The sequence below is a fragment of the Leptopilina boulardi genome, unplaced genomic scaffold, assembly GCF_019393585.1.
Source record: "Leptopilina boulardi isolate dan_hultmark-lab unplaced genomic scaffold, ZJU_Lbou_2.1 LbouV2_266, whole genome shotgun sequence".
In the NCBI taxonomy this organism is placed as follows: Eukaryota; Metazoa; Arthropoda; class Insecta; order Hymenoptera; family Figitidae; genus Leptopilina; species Leptopilina boulardi.
Genome location: NW_026137825.1, coordinates 1,230,696 through 1,250,426, shown reverse-complemented (window position 1 = coordinate 1,250,426; position 19,731 = coordinate 1,230,696). Strand labels below are relative to the sequence as shown.

Below are 19,731 nucleotides of genomic sequence, written 5' to 3'. Positions count from 1 at the left end.
ACGTTGCGTTACTTACACAATACTTAACCTAACCTATTTTCCACATGTCATATGATTCTATGTTTTTGTCAGTTAGTGGTTGTGATTCAACTAAAAATGGATCAAAAAATCCGTTTTAATATTAATAATTTTTTAAAAAAGTTTTCTAAATTTCCCCTTTTTTAAAATATTTTAATTTTTTACATATCATTTCTCAAATCATAAAAATTTCTTAATAATACTAACAGGTATGTTTTGAATTTAATAACAAAAAGATTTAAAGTATTTTTAAAATTTTAAATTATTATATAACCAAAATTCTTTTCAGAAATGATCTTTTATTTGATTCACAACTATTAAAATTAATTCCTCAGGATTAATTAGTATGTATTTTTCTTTTTCGCATTTTTTGAATTTATAACCTTAAAATAGTTCTAATTGTAACATTGTTCTTTTAGATGAAATAAATTCTGATGAGGGAATCGGTACCGATTCCGAAACGTTAAAGATGTTTCTTAATATCTTTTACTTGTCCTATAAAAAGCCATAAAACCAAATTTTACTATAAACATTTATAATTAATTGGGACATAAAGAATTTTAATTATTATTATTAAAGAATTTTTAATTTAGAAACAAAATCTATTAATACAGAATTAACAATTGATTATTTTAGCCATTAGAATTTTTAATTTGACAAATATAAAGTTTCTATAATTTGATGATTAAAATAGGTATCTCCTCTATATATATATATATTTAATCAGTTCATATTTTATGAGAAGCTGTAAATATAGTTGCTACAGTTAGTAATCTGCTTTTTGCTAATTTTGTAATTTCTATAAGTGAATGTGGTAAATAAAATATATCTGCTACTTATAACAAAAATATTAAAACTAAAACTACAACGAAAATGAATAATAACTGAAGTTTATATGATAAAGTTTGCAGTAATTCTTTCCGGAAATCTGGTTCAGATCCCTTCTGGATTAGCAGCGATAGAGGAAAAACTCGGAAACAAAAAAAAAAATAAATAAAAGCTTTACTTCGACAGAGAGAAATAAAAAAAACTGACTATCATTAACAGATGCTCTAAAGTCTGATAAAATGCCCGAAAAACAAAATTATCAAATAAGAAATGCTTTAAAATAAAAAATTTGAAAGTCTAAAGGAATAATTCTTAAATATTAATTACCTATAAGTAGTAACGTCTTTTTTTAGGCTAATTGGAAATTTTTTCCCCCCCACCTCTAAAATATAGAAAATATTTTTTCTAACATGTAATTTTCAAATCTAATGACATATTGTGCAAAAGGGAATTGCGATTTCAACAGCTTGAGTTGAAGGAGCTTAGATTGAATTCGAAATGGCCAATTCAAACTTGTATGGCAACCAAATACACCAAGCAAGCAATGTGAAACATCTTAGAATTTGAAGACGACAATTGAAAGCCATTAAAACTTTGTTCAATTCAATTTTGCCTATATATTGAATTTATAAGCTTCATTTTTATTTCTAAAGAAGCTAAAATATATTTTTTTTATCATAATTTAGTTATTGATAATTTTGATTGAAAAAAAAAAATCTCCGCAAATAAAATTAGAAAACTAAATAAGAAAAAAAAATTACAGTAATCCAATTGTAAAAAATTATAGAATCAAAAATTTCTGCAAAAAAATTCTCAACGTGTTCAAGAGAAAAGTCCAGCGTGAACAAACATTTTTTTCTTTTTTTTTTTTTATTTTCTTTTAAAGATTTCGTCTGTTGAATTGCAAAGTGCCTTTGACATACTTTCCGACTTTACTGCCCTCATAAATGTAAAACCTGAAATGCATCACGTCTCAAATATTGTGAAGGGGAAATATTTTTCGCCTTAAATTCTAACTGTTATACAATGTTATTATTTTTTTGTTTTTTTTTATTGGAAGACAATACCCTGTGAGCGTAAACCGGGAAAAAGTACCCAATATGAGATATTTAATTTTAAAACAATGTTTTTTGGTTATTCATGATCTAGTATGAAAAAATTTTCTAACTGTAGGGTCAGCCGGGGTAAATCCGAAGTAAGTTACAACAATAACATAAGTTTTTTTCTTTTAAAAGACAATACTTCCGGTATTCTGGTGCATGAAGTTGTTATACTTTACTTCCATAGAACAATTTTATGGGGTAGCAAAAATTTTTTGATAAATTACAATCGCAGGAAACTTAGATTTACCTCGAATACTTTGCAACTTTTCCTAAAATAACAGGGTAAATACGAACGCCGCACTGTATTTCAGAAAAATATTAGGGAAAATAAATTTAAAGTATTGCAATTGTTAAAGTTATATAAAAACTCAAAAAAAATACGATAATAAATCTATTATGTAATAATGCATCATATATATAAATACAAAAATCAAAAAAGGTTAAAAATTAAAATGCATTACACAATTTAAACCTTCAATAACTTTTGTCAAATCATAACGGATTTTTGCAAAACTTGCTACAGAAAGTATTTTGGAGTGATTGAGTGTAAATACAAAAATAAAAGTGAATTTTTTTAAATTCAAAATGGCGGACTTTCCTAAAACTTATTTTTAAAAATGATCAAATTTGCTAACTCCAAATTCGTAATCAGAGAGACCCTGAAACCCCCCGAGTAACAATTTTCGAGCGAATCCAATGAATTTTATAATTCTCGTCCGCCATTTTGAATTTTGAAAAACTGACTTCAAATTGGTAATCAGCGACTCCAAAAACCCTAGAATAGCAAATTTTATTAAGATCCTGAAAAACTTTTTTCAACAAACCATTTTTGGCAAAAAAAGTGGAACACTCCTTCGAGAGAACAGAGATTAAGTTTCTGCTTATTAATTACTACCCAGGTGAAACGACTCTACGGAAATCACTCCACGGAAATTTCATACGGAAATTCCCGCAAAAATTCTATACGGAATTCCGCAAAATTTTGAAAGTATTCCTTTTTGTAATTTTGCGAATTTTTTTTGGAAGAATTCCATACAGAATTGCACAACATTTTTTCAATAAAATTCCACAACTTTATTTTTTGCTGATTTTTTTGTGATTTTAAAATAACTGCTGCTACTATAACGAAAACTAGTCGACGCGATGATGTTCCTGGTGGATATAATATAGAATTTATGATAGATTAATTAATATCTAGTCGAACTTATTTGAGAGGTCAATAAAACGTTTTCCAAAAGAAATTTACTATTTTTTAGTCAACTAACTAACGGTAGTTGAATTTCTCGACTAATTTTTTTTCAGTGTATCCAACAGCAGTTATTTTAAAATTACAAAAAAATCAGTAAAAAATACACTCAATAAAAAAACTAGTAGATTTGACTACTTTTTAACTACCCTGCATAGTTCAATTGGTCCTTAACTGAATTTAAAAAGTTGTATGGACTATATTAAAAAGTAGGTAAAAGAACTAAGAATTTAGTTGGGTCAAGAAGATTTTGTAATTGTTCTAATTTTTGAAGTTGATTTAACTACTTTTGTTAAGTACAATTAACTACTAATTCTTAACTCCATAAAAAATAGTTAAATTGACTACACGCACATAGTTAAAATAACCAAAAAAGTAGTTACTTTTACCACTTTCAAGTCAGTTAACTAAAGATAGTTGAGGATTTTGGCTAAATTTTTTTCAGTGTACATTTGTGAAATTCTAACAAAAATTTTGTGCAATTCCAACAAAAATTTTGTGCAATTCTGTATAGAGATTATGTGTGTAATTCTTATAAAAAAATTCGCAAAATTACAAAAGAACTTCTTTCAAAAATTTTGCGGAAATTTTTGCCGAATTCCGTATATAATTTTTACGGAATTCCGTGTGGAATTTCCGTGGAGTAGTTTCCGTAGAATCGTTTCACCTGGGTATAACGAGGATACATATAGAAAGAAAAACTTTTTTCTATGTACTTTTATAATGTTAAAATAATAGTGTAATCAAATAAAAACCATTTTTGATATAAGAAAAAATTATTGAAAATGCCGTTCGGATTTACCCCGGTTTTCCAAATTTTCCGGGGTAAATATACGAACGGTCTGATATTATTAATAAAATTTTACAGAAGGCAAAAATGAAAAATTGTTTCTGTTCTAGTATTCATAACAAACAATTATAAATAATAAAATGAATTTTTAGCTTCTTTTTCTTCAAATACGAGACAAAATACTGAAAGAGTGTCGCATCTTTGATTTTCAATCTTTTTTGCAATACTCGTTATCTTTGTTTATGCTGTTGCTATAATTAACAAACGAAAAATGGGATAATACTTAGAATCTCTTGAAGAGGATCTGAGGTAAAAATTCTCATGTCTAACTTATTTTTCAAAATTTTAATTAAGCTCTGAAATAATTAGCGTTCGGATTTACCCCGGCTGACCCTACTCCTCTTGAGTGAATTTTTTAATTTCCCCAAAAATTAAGATTGAAAAGAAAAAAATAATTGAAAGTTCAAAAAAAACGGTTTTTTTTTAGAAAGTTTATAATGTCATACGATTTATGCAGATCGTACGTTGTGTATGAATGCACATTGAACAAATGTAGAGTACATCAGTCGATGTGGAAAATACCTTTGCAAAACATATTTACGGCCCGTTTTGACTGCTCCTCTCTCTCTCTCTCTATCTTTCTCTTCCTCGGTTTTCTAAAACCCTTCTGATTAAACATGAGATCCTGAGATTCATTTCCGACTTTCTGGATATCTGACTAATGACAAAATTTACATTTTCAAAATCGGGTCACTGAATCCATTAACAAAAATCTGTCTTTATTTCGAATATCTCGTTTTTTTTAAGAAAAAAAAAGAAAAAAAATAATGAAATTTAAATAGATATTAAAAATTTCTCGAATTTATATTATAGGAAAAAATTGTATTCATTTCGAAAAAGCTTAGAAGAAATTTTATATGAAAGACAAAAGGGATAGAAATGAAAAAAAAAACAAAGGAAAAACAAAAGGGATTGTAAAATGAAACGAGAAAAAGAAAAAGCACTTTACACTAGAAAATGGATTTGCTTTTTCAATCTCGGTACCTTTCTCTCTCTCTGTTTCTCTGATCTTTTGCTCGAAATTTGTTGCAAGTGATACTATTGCGCCCTTTGGAATAATTTTTTTTACACCAATCGAAAATCCAACAGATGCTACTTGATGAAATTTCTCCTGACACGTTATTACTATCACTGCGTTCTTCAAATCACAATTTTAAAAATCAGAAAATTTTTTTCTACAGAAAAATGTTATTTTTTTTTTTTTATTATATTTTCTACTTTATTCTTTTGGCAAAATTTTTATAATTAAGATTTATGAAACAAATATAAAAATATCGAATGCAAATCTAAAAAACAAATTATGTTAGAAAAAATTATCTTTTTTTTTTGGAAGAATTCTTTGATTATATTGGAATATGGGTTTTTGGCGCCTTGCGAAAAACTATCATCAAAGTAATAAAAAAAAATAAGGGAGGAAAAACGACAGTTTGTTGACAAGAAAATGGGGGAACAAGTGAACGGGACCTTTGGATGGTGTAGATAAATAGACTGAAGAAAAAAAAGTACGCTCTCGAATAAAGTAGTGAATGAAAAGAGCAAATAACTGTAAAAGGGAACGAGGTCTCTAATGAATCGACCAGCGTCGGGGTGCTGAGAAAATGTCTCTCTCTCTCTCTCTTTTTCTTTCTCTCTCTCTCTCTCTCTGTCTCTCGTAAAATTACTCAGATCGTCGCCGCCGACAAACAATTTTAATATCGAGCTCCTAGATGGAATAAGATAAAAGAGAAAATGAAATAAGACGGATGAGAGACGCAGTTCTTCTTTATATATGAAAAAGAGAATGAAGAACATCATTTTGCTTCTAAAGATTGATTCTAAGAAAAATACCATCACCTACTTTTCACGATTAATTAATAAGATTATGACAGTAGAATTTTTTCACCTTATAGGGAGGAAACATTTTTTTTTTTTTTTTTTTAACCAAGAGTCAAAATAATTTATTTCATCATTCCAGATGATGATAAACCACAACTGATGTGGCAGTAAGTTGATGTCTTCACAGAAAATTAAAAGGCATTAAAATAAGCTGCAACGCTTATTATTTTAATCCAATTTTACTTATTTTAATACATTTTGGTATTAAAATAAGACAAAATTGGATTAAAATAATAATCGCTCTATAAAATAATTTATAATTTTGTTTCCTTAAAATGATTACATAAAAGTAATTTTATTTTAAAATAACCTGGCGCAATTTTTTTGATGTAAAATTTTGGTACTATTTTGAATAAGAAAATTAATTTTTTTTTTTTGTATTTTAGTTAATTTTTTTTAAAGGTATTATTTTCATTTACAAAATAGTCTTTGGTGCGCATTGCTGTCGTTTTTTTGCCTTTTATAGTGATCGACTATTTGGTGCGCATTGCTTTTGTTTTTTTTTGCCTTTTGCAGTGATCAATTATTTGGTGCGCATTGCTTTCGTATTTGGTCTTTCTGTAGCGATCAAATCTTTGGTGCGCATTGCTTTCAGTGTATAGTCACCGTCAGAGTGCGCTACATTTTACTTTAATATCTTAATAATTGTATACCCCTTGTTCAAGGTTTTAAGTATATTCAATGTGATTGAAATTCGTTGTTTACATCGTTCTCTCGTTACAGTAGTCATTGATGTTTTTGAAACAAGTCGAATTTTCTTTCACTCTGTTTTAATCAGAAATTGACATTGAGATCAATTTTATTCATATATTCACAGAAAATTAAAAGGCATTAAAATAAGCTGCAACGCTTCTTATTTTAATCCAATTTTGCATATTTTAATACCAAAATAGATTAAAATAAGCAAAATTGGATTTAAATAATATAAGCGTTGCAGCTTATTTTAATGCCTTTTAATTTTCCATGTTAGTAAAAAATAAATATTCTATTTGCTAAGTCCTCTTTAGATTGAAAGTGAAAAAAAAGTTATCACACATTTGGACACTAGATGCGCTCTTACTTAGTTTCAAGTTTATACAAAAAAGTTGGCGAAGTGGTTCTTAAAATTAATAAAAAAAAAAAAAAGAGATAAGTTGTTGGATATAGAGAAGCTCTTTCTCTCTCTCTTCTTGAAAACTAATCAGAATGATGCTTGAGAGCGAGAAGAAACGCAAAATCTTAAAGGTTTTTTTTAAGTAGGGTGTGGGTGGCAAAAAAAGAAATAAAGAAAGAAAGTTTCCCCTCGAGCCGAGGCAAATATCGCGAAAAAGAGAGCACGGGCAAATAAATGACAAGCGAGCAACGACTACATCGTGTTTTATCGAATCAGCCAACTTTCCTTGCGCTTGAACAAACTTTGAATTAGATTTCCCTGATAGCATCTCTGCCAAGGTTCATCTTTTAATAATGTTCACTGAATAAAATACAAAAAAAAAAGAGAATGAAAAAACTAGATATAGCTTGAATAAAGTGGAAATAAATTTCATCATAATTAGAAAAAAAAAAAAAAAAAAAATCAGACAAATGTAAGTTACATCCAGTGGGAAATTTACCATTGGAACAATTTTGTATAAAATTTTTTTTTAAAAATTAGCAATGTGAAACTTAATTGTATCATGCTTTAAAATAAAAAGAACTCACCGATATTGATGATGTCCTAATATAAAGGGTCCAGCTCCTCTTCTTTCTTGAGGCCCTAAAGCAACTTTAAGAATAAATCTTAAGACCAGCAGAAATAGCTTATCTTCAGATTTACCATTAAAGAGGCAGCCAAGAAGTTTGTAAATAGCAAAACAAAACGTGCCGCAAACTTTTTGAATATTATTTTATTGGTTAGAATAAGCCACACTTTTTTTAAACACTCAAAAAAAAGATGTATTATAAAAAAAATGATTTTATACATTTAAAAAAAAAAAAAACTTTTTAGATACAAATTTTTCAATATTAAGGTAAAATTTCATTGTAGGCAAAAAATTAAAATTAAAATTAGAACAATTTTAATTTATTAAAACAGAAAATAATTCTTTATAAAAATCCAAATTAGTTAAATATATAACCAAATATATAAGCAATATTATTGTACTATTTGGAAAAAATTAAATTATGCATTTTAATAAAATTATTTCTTTAGTTTTAAGAAATATTCTTATTTTAAAATCAATTACGGATGCCTTCTATATAGAAAGGGTCCGCTTCACATATAGAACGCCCCATATATTATACAAAAAAATTAGATATGAAAAATATTTTTTAAAATTTTTTATTAAAATTACCATGAGAGAAAGTGCAACTTATGTCAGACTAAAAAAATAAATTTCAAAAAGAATGTGCAGTTAGGAATGCGTAACCCTCGTCTTATCCCACTAGCGGGTCGATGGCTAAATAGCCATCAATGCAAAGATCCACAAGGAAATATAAAACCGTGTTGCCAAATGCATGATTCATTATATTTCTCAAATCAATCCAGTGATTAGTAGGTGACAAATTATATGATCATTGCATGTGACAATCAGGGCTAAACATTGTCGCAAGTAAAACTTTACAGATGAGATGAATAAACTTTTACATAAATTGGTTTTATTTATGAAAAATTATATTCAACATTCAATAAGACGTTTTCGAAAGTTCTTGGCATAATGATTTCGACTTAGCCCTCCCACCCCCCCCTCTCTTCCCAATTTAAAAAGAAACTTTTTAGAAAAAAAAAAAAAGACGATCGCGATTTTAAATTGTAATTCGAACGCGCGCGTAACGAATTGTCTTGTGAATAACGAAAGACAAACAACGGAAACGAATTTAGAAACACCCTAAATACGTTCGCGATTGTAAAATTTGTGAATTAACACTCCCGAAGCTAATTTTTAAATCCGTCACGACACGTACAGCGGTATCCGTATCTAACGAGAAGAAAAAAAAATATATATATTATTATTAAACGACCGTCACTTTCATTAAGTTCGAACACTCCCGTAAAATATAAAAAAATTTAATGATTCCGTACTGTTGGCCTGAAACAAAAAAAATAAATTTAGTTAATAATTAAATTTTTTTAATTAATTACACAAAATAATTATTTTAAATCACATAAGGAATTTTAAAATTTTTTCCTATTTGGAGATTTTGTTTCCTTAAAATAAAGGCATTTTTTTTTAGATGGTGCATATTTTTGGTTGTATATAATTTTCGGTACTATATATGTGTCCATTGAATGATTCTAATTTTTCTATAAAAATTGTAATTAACCATCAATTCTAATTACTACTATAGTTTCTAATGACCATCATCATTTTAAATTACCATCGCTTGTAATTCCTAATGTTTCCTAATAATCATCAATTGTAAATTCAGTTTGTTAATTGGCATTAATTAACATTACTATACTGTTCGGTAAGATTAGACAGATACTCCTAAATTATCACTGGTTTTAGTATTAAAAAAAAAAAAAAAAAAAAAAATAGGGTAAGTGTACCAATTACGGCGCTAAAAAATAACTATTATTACTATTACACACGAAAAAAAAAGTAGAATTTTTACCCCAAAATCGGTATAAAAATTACCTGCAACAAATTTTATCCTAGTTGAGGGCGCCACCGTCTATGTGAATTAGCATTGGAGAAAATTACCCGCAACAAAATTTACCCAGAGTTTTTTCTGTGATATATTTAATATAACATATTATGATATATACATATATAATATAACATATTACATAATGATACTACATGCACATATTTCAACATAAATAAGACTAATTAATAAACAATTTACTATTTAAAATAGACAAATAATAATAAATTAATAAAAAAAATATTCTCTGCTGAAAAGCGACTGGGGCTGCTGGCTATTAATTTTTTCCAAAAAAAATTCTTGCTGATAAAAAACTTGCTAATAAACATTCCGAGAAGGTTTTCCAACAAGAAAATCAAAAATTTCGAATTTTACTCCATTTTCCATTGTTCTCAACCCTTTAATCCCCTAAAACAATGGAAAATGGAGCATTTTATGCATTTTAACCCTTTTTTCTCCATTTCCCATTGTTTTAGGGGATTAAAGGGTTGAAAATAATGGAAAATGGAGCATTTTTCAAAAATTTCGAATTTTACTCCATTTTCCTTTAATCCCCTAAAACAATGGAAAATGGATTTTTTTTTTTTTAAATTATTTTAATCTTTTTTTTGGATACAATTACTAATTACTAATTACAATTACTACAATTACTAATTCTCATATTTGTTTAAATAATCGAATTTTAAAAAAGTAAAATTTTTTTTTTTAATATCTAAATAACATAACCTTTTAGTTTAATAAGTCTTCAATTTAGGTTAAATGTCCCAATTATAGTGTGATGTACAATCCAAGACCGACTATAATGATAAAATAATAAAATTGTAAATGAAATAATGATTTAATTCTTTTTATTAAATCACTATTAGTGTCTATTGAAATAGAAACGATACTTTAAACTTGAAGAAATAACAAATATATATATATTTTTAAAAATATTAACTTTTTTAAAAATGGCATATGCTGGTATTACTGCAAGTTTGCATGAATTACTGCGAATGGTGTGCATCAATTACTGCAACGCTAAAAGCGTTGATTTAGAGGTTAGGTTGACTGGCTAGACCACAGTAACAGCAGAATGCGAAAATTACTAAGTTTTTCTAATTTTATAAAAATCGCAGTAATTGGCGCATCAGCAGTAATTGATACACTTACCCTACTTTATACAATAGAAATGTTAAATTTTCTATTTCAAATAGGTATTTTGACTCGAATCGCGCCGTAATTAGTACATTTATCCTATATAAAAATATCAAAAAATTGATTTTAGTTGCAAAATTTCCCTATACAATCAATAATAATTGATATCAAAAAAATCATAATTTTTATTCTTTTTCTGATTTTAGTATACAGATTGGGAAAACGCGACCGATGATTATATGTATCAAAAAATGGTAGCTGACGCTGTTGGCGATTATTTCTTCATATGTCCATCAACTCATTTTGCTCAACTTTTTGCTGATCGTGGCATGAAGGTCTACTATTATTTTTTCACACAGGTATGTCAATAATAAAAAAAAAAAATTTATTAACATATTTAAATGTTAAAATTTTTACTCGCAGAAATATATAGTATAAAATTTATTATGTCCGGAATATAATTTTTACTATTTCAGGAGTAAATTTTACTATTTCAGGAGTAAATTTTACTATTTTTGGAATAAATTTTACTATTTCAGGAGAAAAATTTTACTATTTTTGGAATAAATTTTACTATTTCTGGAGTAAATTTTACTAATTTTGGAATAAATTTTACTATTTGTGAACATAACCTTAAAATTAGGTCAAATATCGCAGGTCAAGAGGCGAACATAACCTCAAAATTAGATGAAATATGAAGCTCCCCCACTCCCCCACCCCCTCCCCTACAAGACCTACGACCCATAGAGGTCATAGGTCAAGAGGCAAACATAACCTCAAATTATGATGCTCCCCCACCCCCCTCTCCCGCAAGTCAGTGGCCATAGGTCAAGAGGCAAACATAACCTTAAAATATGATATTCGGGAAATCGAGAGTCGAACATAACCTCAAAATCAGGCCAAATATCACAGTTGAAGAGGCGAACATAACTTCAAAAAATAGGTCACATGTCAAGAGGCAAACATAACCTCAAAATATGATGGTCGAGAGTCGAACATAACCTCAAAATCAGGCCAAATATCACAGTTGAAGAGGCGAACATAACTTCAAAAATTAGGTCACAGGTCAAGAGGCAAACATAACCTCAAAATGAGTTTAAAATGAGGTCAAATGTATCAGGTTAAAAGGCGAACATAACCTAAATTAAGTCATTTAATAAATTAAACAACAAATATAGTAAAATATTTTATATAAATGTATATAAATATCACTTTATATAAATATATCGAACATTTGAATCGATAAAAAAAAAAATTTTCATGAATATCCATCATTAGATGTCGAGTTATATATTCGTTAAATGGAGGGAGAGAAAAAACAATGGGCGTTGTTGCGGGTTATGAGTATAAGTGAATTATAGTTCCGCTTCGATGAGGTTTATTATTCTTTATTCATGAAATTGCTCACGTGACCTGTCACTTTCCTATATAAGAATTTTCCAATCCGGCACTATTAATACACACACACACACACATATATATATATATATATATATATATATATATATATCTAAACTGATATAACATTAATGGACACGAAAGTAACAATATACCTTTTATATCAAATAAAGTGCTTGTTAAAAAAAGTGGCATATTAATTAAGGTCATACCAATTTCTATTTTGTGTGGAGAAAATTAAATTTTCCTTTCGCAAATGAAATATAATGGCAAAAAAAAGGAGATCAGATATATTCAAAGTGATTTTAATTATAGTATTTGACAATTAGATATTTGTATATTTTCGATAGATTCACCGATAATTGTGAAAAATTAATAAATCTCTAATTTTAGTTTAGTTTTTGATATTTTCAATTTTTTTATACTAAATCAAATTTTTAAGAAAAAAAAAGTCTTTATATGATTGTCGTCGTTGAATATAAAAAAAACGAGAGAATCGTATTCCTCTTTGGATAAACATTTTGTCGTAAAGTTTACGGATTTACAATGTCGTTATATTGTTGGAAAGAAACGAGAAAACGTAGGGATGAAAAAAAAAAAACATTTACGATACTGACGAGGTGCTAAAAAATATCCCTCTCATCGTTAATCTTCCCTTTATCCGCACGACTATATATACACAAGTGTTAACACGTATTAAACTGAAGGCAGTTTCAATTGAAAAAAAAATTTTTTTTTAAATATTTCCTTTTTTTTTCATAATTCATAGGATTTCGAAAAAATTTTCGACACGTAATTTTTTGTCGGTTTGCATTTTTTTTTTTTTTTTTTTTTTTTTCGGTACAAATGTTGGAAAAACGGAACTTCCTTTAAAGTAAATTCTACATCCTCTCATTGCACTCCAGTAATCAAATTAGAAGGACTAATTAGCAAAGGGAAACTGGTTTCCGTTGAAGAAAATTCTTTTTATTTTTTTTTTGGACTAGCAAATCAGCAAAAAGGCGGCAATCAGGTGACGGGATTTCTCTTCGAAATTTCTATATACAGAAGGGAATTTTCTCGTCAGGATTTTTTTTTCATTCTATTAAGATCAAGATTTCTTTGAGGTTTGGTTAGACAAATCTTTTTAGCAGAAATTTCACGTTCTAATTGATTTGAATATTTGACATTTATAAATTTTTTTCTTCTAAATAAATTCTAAAGGTTTACAAAAAAAAAAAAAAAAAAAAATTTCCTAAAAGAAAAAATACATTTGTCAAAGAGAAATATATTCTTTTTAGCCCAAGATTTTTTTTCCTCGAGTAATAAATCGTAATTTTTATTACGAAATGACAAATATAGGGTCAGCCGGGGTAAATCCGAACGCTAATTATTTCAGCTTAAAATTTAAAAAAATAAGTTAGACATGAGAATTTTTACCTCAGATCCTCTTCAAGAGATTCTAAGTATTATCCCATTTTTCGTTTGTTAATTAGCAACAGCATAAACAAAGATAACGAGTAATGCAAAAAAGATTGAAAATCAAAGATGCGACATTCTTTCAGTATTTTGTCTCGAATTTGAAGAAAAAGAAGCTAAAAATTCATTTTATTATCTATAATTGTTTGTTATGAATACTAGAACAGAAACTATTTTTCATTTTTGCCTTCTGTAAAATTTTATTAATAAAATCAGACCGTTCGTATATTTACCCCGGAAAATTTGGAAAACCGGGGTAAATCCGAACGGTATTTTCAATAATTTTTTCTTATATCAAAAAATTGTTTTTATTTCATTACACTATTATTTTAACATTATAAAAGTACATAGAAAAAAGTTTTTCTTTCTATATGTATCCTCGTTATACCCAGGTGAAACGATTCTACGGAAACTATTCCACGGAAATTCCACACGGAATTCCGTAAAAATTATATACGGAATTCGGCAAAAATTTCCGCAAAATTTTTGAAAGAAGTTCTTTTGTAATTTTGCGAATTTTTTTATAAGAATTACACACATAATCTCTATACAGAATTGCACAAAATTTTTGTTGGAATTGCACAAAATTTTTGTTAGAATTTCACAACTGTACACTGAAAAAAATTTAGCCGAAATGCTCAACTACCTTTAGTTATAACTGACTTGAAAGTAGTAAAAGTAACTACTTTTTTGGTTATTTTAACTATGTGCGTGTAGTCAATTTAACTATTTTTTATGGAGTTAAGAATTAGTAGTTAACTGTACTTAACAAAAGTAGTTAAATCAACTTCAAAAATTAGAACAATTACAAAATCTCCTTGACCCAACTAAATTCTTAGTTCTTTTAACTACTTTTTAATATAGTCCATACAACTTTTTAAATTCAGTTAAGGACCTATTGAACTATGCAGGGTAGTTAAAAAGTAGTCAAATCTACTAGTTTTTTTATTGAGTGTATTTTTTTACTGATTTTTTTGTAATTTTAAAATAACTGCTGGTGGATACACTGAAAAAAAATTAGTCGAGAAATTCAACTCACCGTTAGTTAGTTGACTGAAAAATAGTAAATTTCTTTTTGGAAAACGTTTTATTGACCTCTCAAATAAGTTCGACTAGATATTAATTAATCTATCATAAATTCTATATTATATCCACCAGGAACATCATCGCGTCGACTACTTTTCGTTATAGTAGCAGCAGTTATTTTAAAATCACAAAAAAATCAGCAAAAAATAAAGTTGTGGAATTTTATTGAAAAAATGTTGTGCAATTCTGTATGGAATTCTTCCAAAAAAAAATTCGCAAAATTACGAAAGGAATACTTTCAAAATTTTGCGGAATTCCGTATAGAATTTTTGCGGGAATTTCCGTATGGAATTTCCATGGAGTGATTTCCGTAGAATCGTTTCATCTGGGTAGTAATTAATAAGCAGAAACTTAATCTCTATTCTCAAGAAGGAGTGTTCCACTTTTTTTTTTGCCAAAAATGGTTTGTTGAAAAAAGTTTTTCAGGATCTTAATAAAATTTGCCATTCTAGGGTTTTTGGGGTCGCTGATTACCAAATTTGAAGTCAGTTTTTCAAAATTCAAAATGGCGGACGAGAATTAAAAAATTCATTGGATTCGCTCGAAAATTGTTACTCGGGGGGTTTCAGGGTCTCGCTGATTACGAATTTGGAGTTAGCAAATTTTGATCATTTTTAAAAATAAGTTTTAGGAAAGTCCGCCATTTTGAATTTAAAAAATTTCACTTTTATTTTTGTATTTACATTCAATCACTCCAAAATACTTTCTGTAGCAAGTTTTGCAAAAATCCGTTATGATTTGACAAAAGTTATTGAAGGTTTTAATTGTGTAATGCATTTTAATTTTTAACCTGTTTGATTTTTGTATTTGTATATGTATGATGCATTATTACATAATAGGTTTATTATCGTATTTTTTTTGAGTTTTTATATAAGTTTAACAATTGCAATACTTTAAATTTATTTTCCCTAAGATTTTTCTGAAATACAGTGCGGCGTTCGTATTTACCCCGTTATTTTAGGAAAGTTGCAAAGTATTCGAGGTAAATCTAAGTTTCCTGCGATTGTAATTTATCAAAAAATTTTTGCTACCCCATAAAATTGTTCTATGGAAGTAAAGTAACAACTTCATACACCAGAATATACCGGAAGTATTGTCTTTTAAAAGAAAAAAACTTATGTTATTGTTGAAACTTACTTCGGATTTACCCCGGCTGACCCTACTATACAGAATTTTTAATTTAACCGAAAAATCATTTAACAGAATTTCTAATTGATAGAATTTTCATTTGTCTGAAATTGCAAATGACCGAACAAACAATCGATTTTGGGGCGATTTTTAAAATCAACCAATCAAAATTTTATGGGCTTATTTTTTATTTGGTTGATTTTAAAAATCGCGACAAAATTGATTGTTTGTTCGGACAAATGAAAATTCTATCAATTAGAAATTCTGTTAAATGCGATTTTTCGTTTAAATATAAAAATTCTGTAGTATATGACAAATCGGTTATATGGAAGTTATATCAAATAAAATAATTCGAACAAATGAAAATTCAAATTAATTACGACGAAAAAAAAATTGTAACACATGTTTTAAATGTTTTTTTTTATCTCGTGTAATTAAATTACCTTCATTAAATTAATAACGATAATTATGCTTTGTTCATTAGCTGCACATTAAATATACGCCGAAACGATTTTCAGTGGAAGAAGTAATTTCCCAATTTTTAGTAGACAAAGAAGGGAATATTAAATTACCATCGAAATTATTGGGGATTTTTTTTTGCTAGTGGAAAATTAATTCATATTTTGTAATTTCGTTAAATGTTAATTCCCACTTACTCTAATTAAAATAAAACTCGCGGATAAATTGTTTTAAAACTAACAAATAATAATAATAACAACAATAAATTTAATAAAGTTTGAGAAATTTATTTAAAGCAATTAATAAGAAACATTGAAATTGTTTTTCTTTTTTTAAATGAATTATCTCTTGAAAACTTGGAAGAGAAGAAAATGCTCAATTGTTTTACGCGCTGGTTCAGAGACGCGAAGTGAAAACTATGACGAAGTTATACGGTACTCCGGATATAATTAGATCTAGTTATCCACGAGGTCTGCATGATAAGTAGAGAGACAGAGAGAGACAGAGAGAGAGAGGAGTTTTCACTGAGTAGTGGCAGGACACAAAAAAAGATAAAGCGAAGCAATATATATATACACAGAAACTGAGGGATAGAAAACAAAAAAAAAAGAGATGCCAAGGGTTTTTTGAACGATTATAAAAGAAACAGGAAAATGAGATGGAAATTAACTTGAAAGATCCTAGAAAGATGTTTTCCCTACTACTACTTTTTTTTTCTTTTTGTAAAAAAATATGACCTCAATCAGTAAATGACAAATCCTTTAAGAGCAAATTCCCCTGGCTATTTGCCAAGCTCCTTTATCCTGCTTTACATCTTTATTCGAAAGGCATAATGATGGCTTTTCCCAAGAAGCTTGAGATACGATTTGAAATTTAAAAATGGCTCCTAGATTTTCTCGCAAAGAAAGCTCGCGCAAATCACTTCATTTAATATACCAAATCCATTCTTCGGATGTGTGAATTTTTGATAATCGAAAAATGATTCCTGCATCTGACGGATTCGCGGAGGTTCAAAAAAAAAAAGAATACGAAAATTTTCTCTATTTGCTCTATCTGCTCTATAAAATAATTTATAATTTTGTTTCCTAAAAATGATTACATAAAAGTAATTTTATTTTAAAATAACTTGGCGCAATTTTTTTGATGTAAAATTTTGGTACTATTTTGAATAAGAAAATTAATTTTTTTTAAAGGTATTATTTACATTTACAAAATATTGTCTTTGGTGCGCATTGCTTTCGTTTTTTTTGCCTTCTGTAGTGATCAACAATTTGGTGCGCATTGCTTTCGTTTTTTTGCCTTTCGCAGTGATCAATTATTTGGTGCGCATTGCTTTCGTATTTGGTCTTTCTGTAGCGATCAAATCTTTGGTGCGCATTGCATTTTACTTTAATATCTTAATTGTATACCCCTTGTTCAAGGTTTTAAGTATATATTCAATGTGATTGAAATTCGATGTTTACATCGTTCTTTCGTTACAGTAGTCATTGATGTTTTTGAAACAAGTCGAATTTTGTTTTACTCTGTTTTAACCAGAAATTGACATTGAGATCAATTTTATTCATATAATAGTTTGTACCTGCCCAGGTGAAACGATTCTACGTAAATCACTCCACGGAAATTCCATACTTCAATAAAATTCCACAACTTTATTTTTTCATGATTTTTTTGTGATTTTAAAATAACTGCTGCTACTATAACGAAAACTAGTCGACGCGATGATGTTCCTGGTGGATATAATATAGAATTTATGATAGATTAATTAATATCTAGTCGAACTTATTTGAGAGGTCAATAAAACGTTTACCAAAAAGAAATTTACTATTTTTCAGTCAACTAACTAACGGTGAGTTGAATTTCTCGACTAATTTTTTTTCAGTGTATCCACCAGCAGTTATTTTAAAATTACAAAAAAAATCCGTAAAAAAATACACTCAATAAAAAAACTAGTAGATTTGACTACTTTTTAACTACCCTGCATAGTTCAATAGGTCATTAACTGAATTTAAAAAGTTGTATAGACTATATTAAAAAGTAGTTAAAAGAACTAAGAATTTAGTTGGGTCCAAGGAGATTTTGTAATTGTTCTAATTTTTGAAGTTGATTTAACCACTTTTTTTAAGTACAATTAACTACTAATTCTTAACTCCATAAAAAATAGTTAAATTGACTACACGCACATAGTTAAAATAACCAAAAAAGTAGTTACTTTTACTACTTTTAAGTCAGTTATAACTAAAGGTAGTTGAGGATTTCGGCTAAATTTTTTTCAGTGTACAGTTGTGAAATTCTAACAAAAATTTTGTGCAATTCCAACAAAAATTTTGTGCAATTCTGTATAGAGATTATGTGTGTAATTCTTATAAAAAATTCGCAAAATTACAAAAGAACTTCTTTCAAAAATTTTGCGGAAATTTTTGCGGAATTCCGTGTATAATTTTTACGGAATTCCGTGTGGAATTTCCGTAGAATCGTTTCACCTGGGATAGCTTATTTGTTTTTGAATTCAATTCTTTCATGTATTCTCCCACTACTCTGTCTTGTATATTCGGATTTAACGTATGGTAAAGTCTAAAGCATCATATCAGTTAGTGATGATAAATATCCTAGAAAATAATACAATTGCTTCTACTTTTAAAAAAAAACTAATTAGAACAAAAAATAAAAGCAGCCAATTTTACTTTCTTTTAAAAATTAAAAATTCCAATAGTATTATTAAATTTATTTCAAGGATTATTATATAAAAAAAAAGTCTACACGTAAAAGTGTAACTTTTTAACTGAAATCGTTTGAATATCTCGTAACTGAGCATCATTTCTTTTATCTTATTTTTAGAATCTACATTTGAAGAAAATAATACGAATATATATTTAAAGTCAATAAAAAAAGAAAAAAAAAATTGACCCCATTTCTCAAATACTTTCAAGTGACATTCTTGCTCCATTATGCCAAGTTTGCGTGAAGGGTTACGATCATCGAATCGTAACCAACCGCATATAATGTAACCACGTAATATCGATTTTCCAGAATGCCGACAAATCTAAAGGATAAACGCTTTACCAATTTTCTAAATTCTCCCATTTATTTTTTTTTATATAGAAAATACTACCCTTTGAAAAAATAACCTATAATTAATGTAAAAAAAAACATGTTTTTTTTATAACGATTAAATAAAATTTAATACCTTTTCAAATAAAAAAAAATAATTTTGATTCAAAAAGAGAATTTAAAAACTTATAAGAAACATAATTTTTAATACACAAATATAAAAATGAAAAAAAAAAATGTAAAAACATTGTTATCGTGTCCTAATTTTTTAAAAACCTATTTTTTTCTCATTTGACATAATAATGACCCCTTTCCCTCAATACAACAATGTTGCGCGACTCTTTTTTTAATTATTCATTTCATTTTTCAATTTACATGTATTCTTTTCCGCCTTCAAAAACTTTGTAGCAATTTTTTTTTGCCTTTGACATATTCGCGATGCAAAAATTAAAAAAAAAAACACACACACAGGTTTTTTATATATGCAAAAA

The 19,731-nt window shown here is 27.7% G+C and overlaps 2 protein-coding genes across 2 annotated transcripts in view; one reads left to right on the top strand and one right to left on the bottom strand.

Moving 5' to 3' along the window:
• LOC127281377 (acetylcholinesterase-like) overlaps positions 1-19,731 on the top strand; it is a 171,940-nt gene that overhangs the window by 97,390 nt on the left and 54,819 nt on the right. Inside the window, exon 3 of the mRNA XM_051305066.1 lies at positions 10,870-11,022. Coding sequence (XP_051161023.1) covers positions 10,870-11,022 — 153 coding nt within the window. The remainder of the gene's footprint in view (positions 1-10,869; positions 11,023-19,731) is intronic.
• The window catches only part of LOC127281383 (phosphorylated adapter RNA export protein), a 264,174-nt gene that overhangs the window by 230,239 nt on the left and 14,204 nt on the right, over positions 1-19,731 (bottom strand). The window lies entirely within an intron of this gene.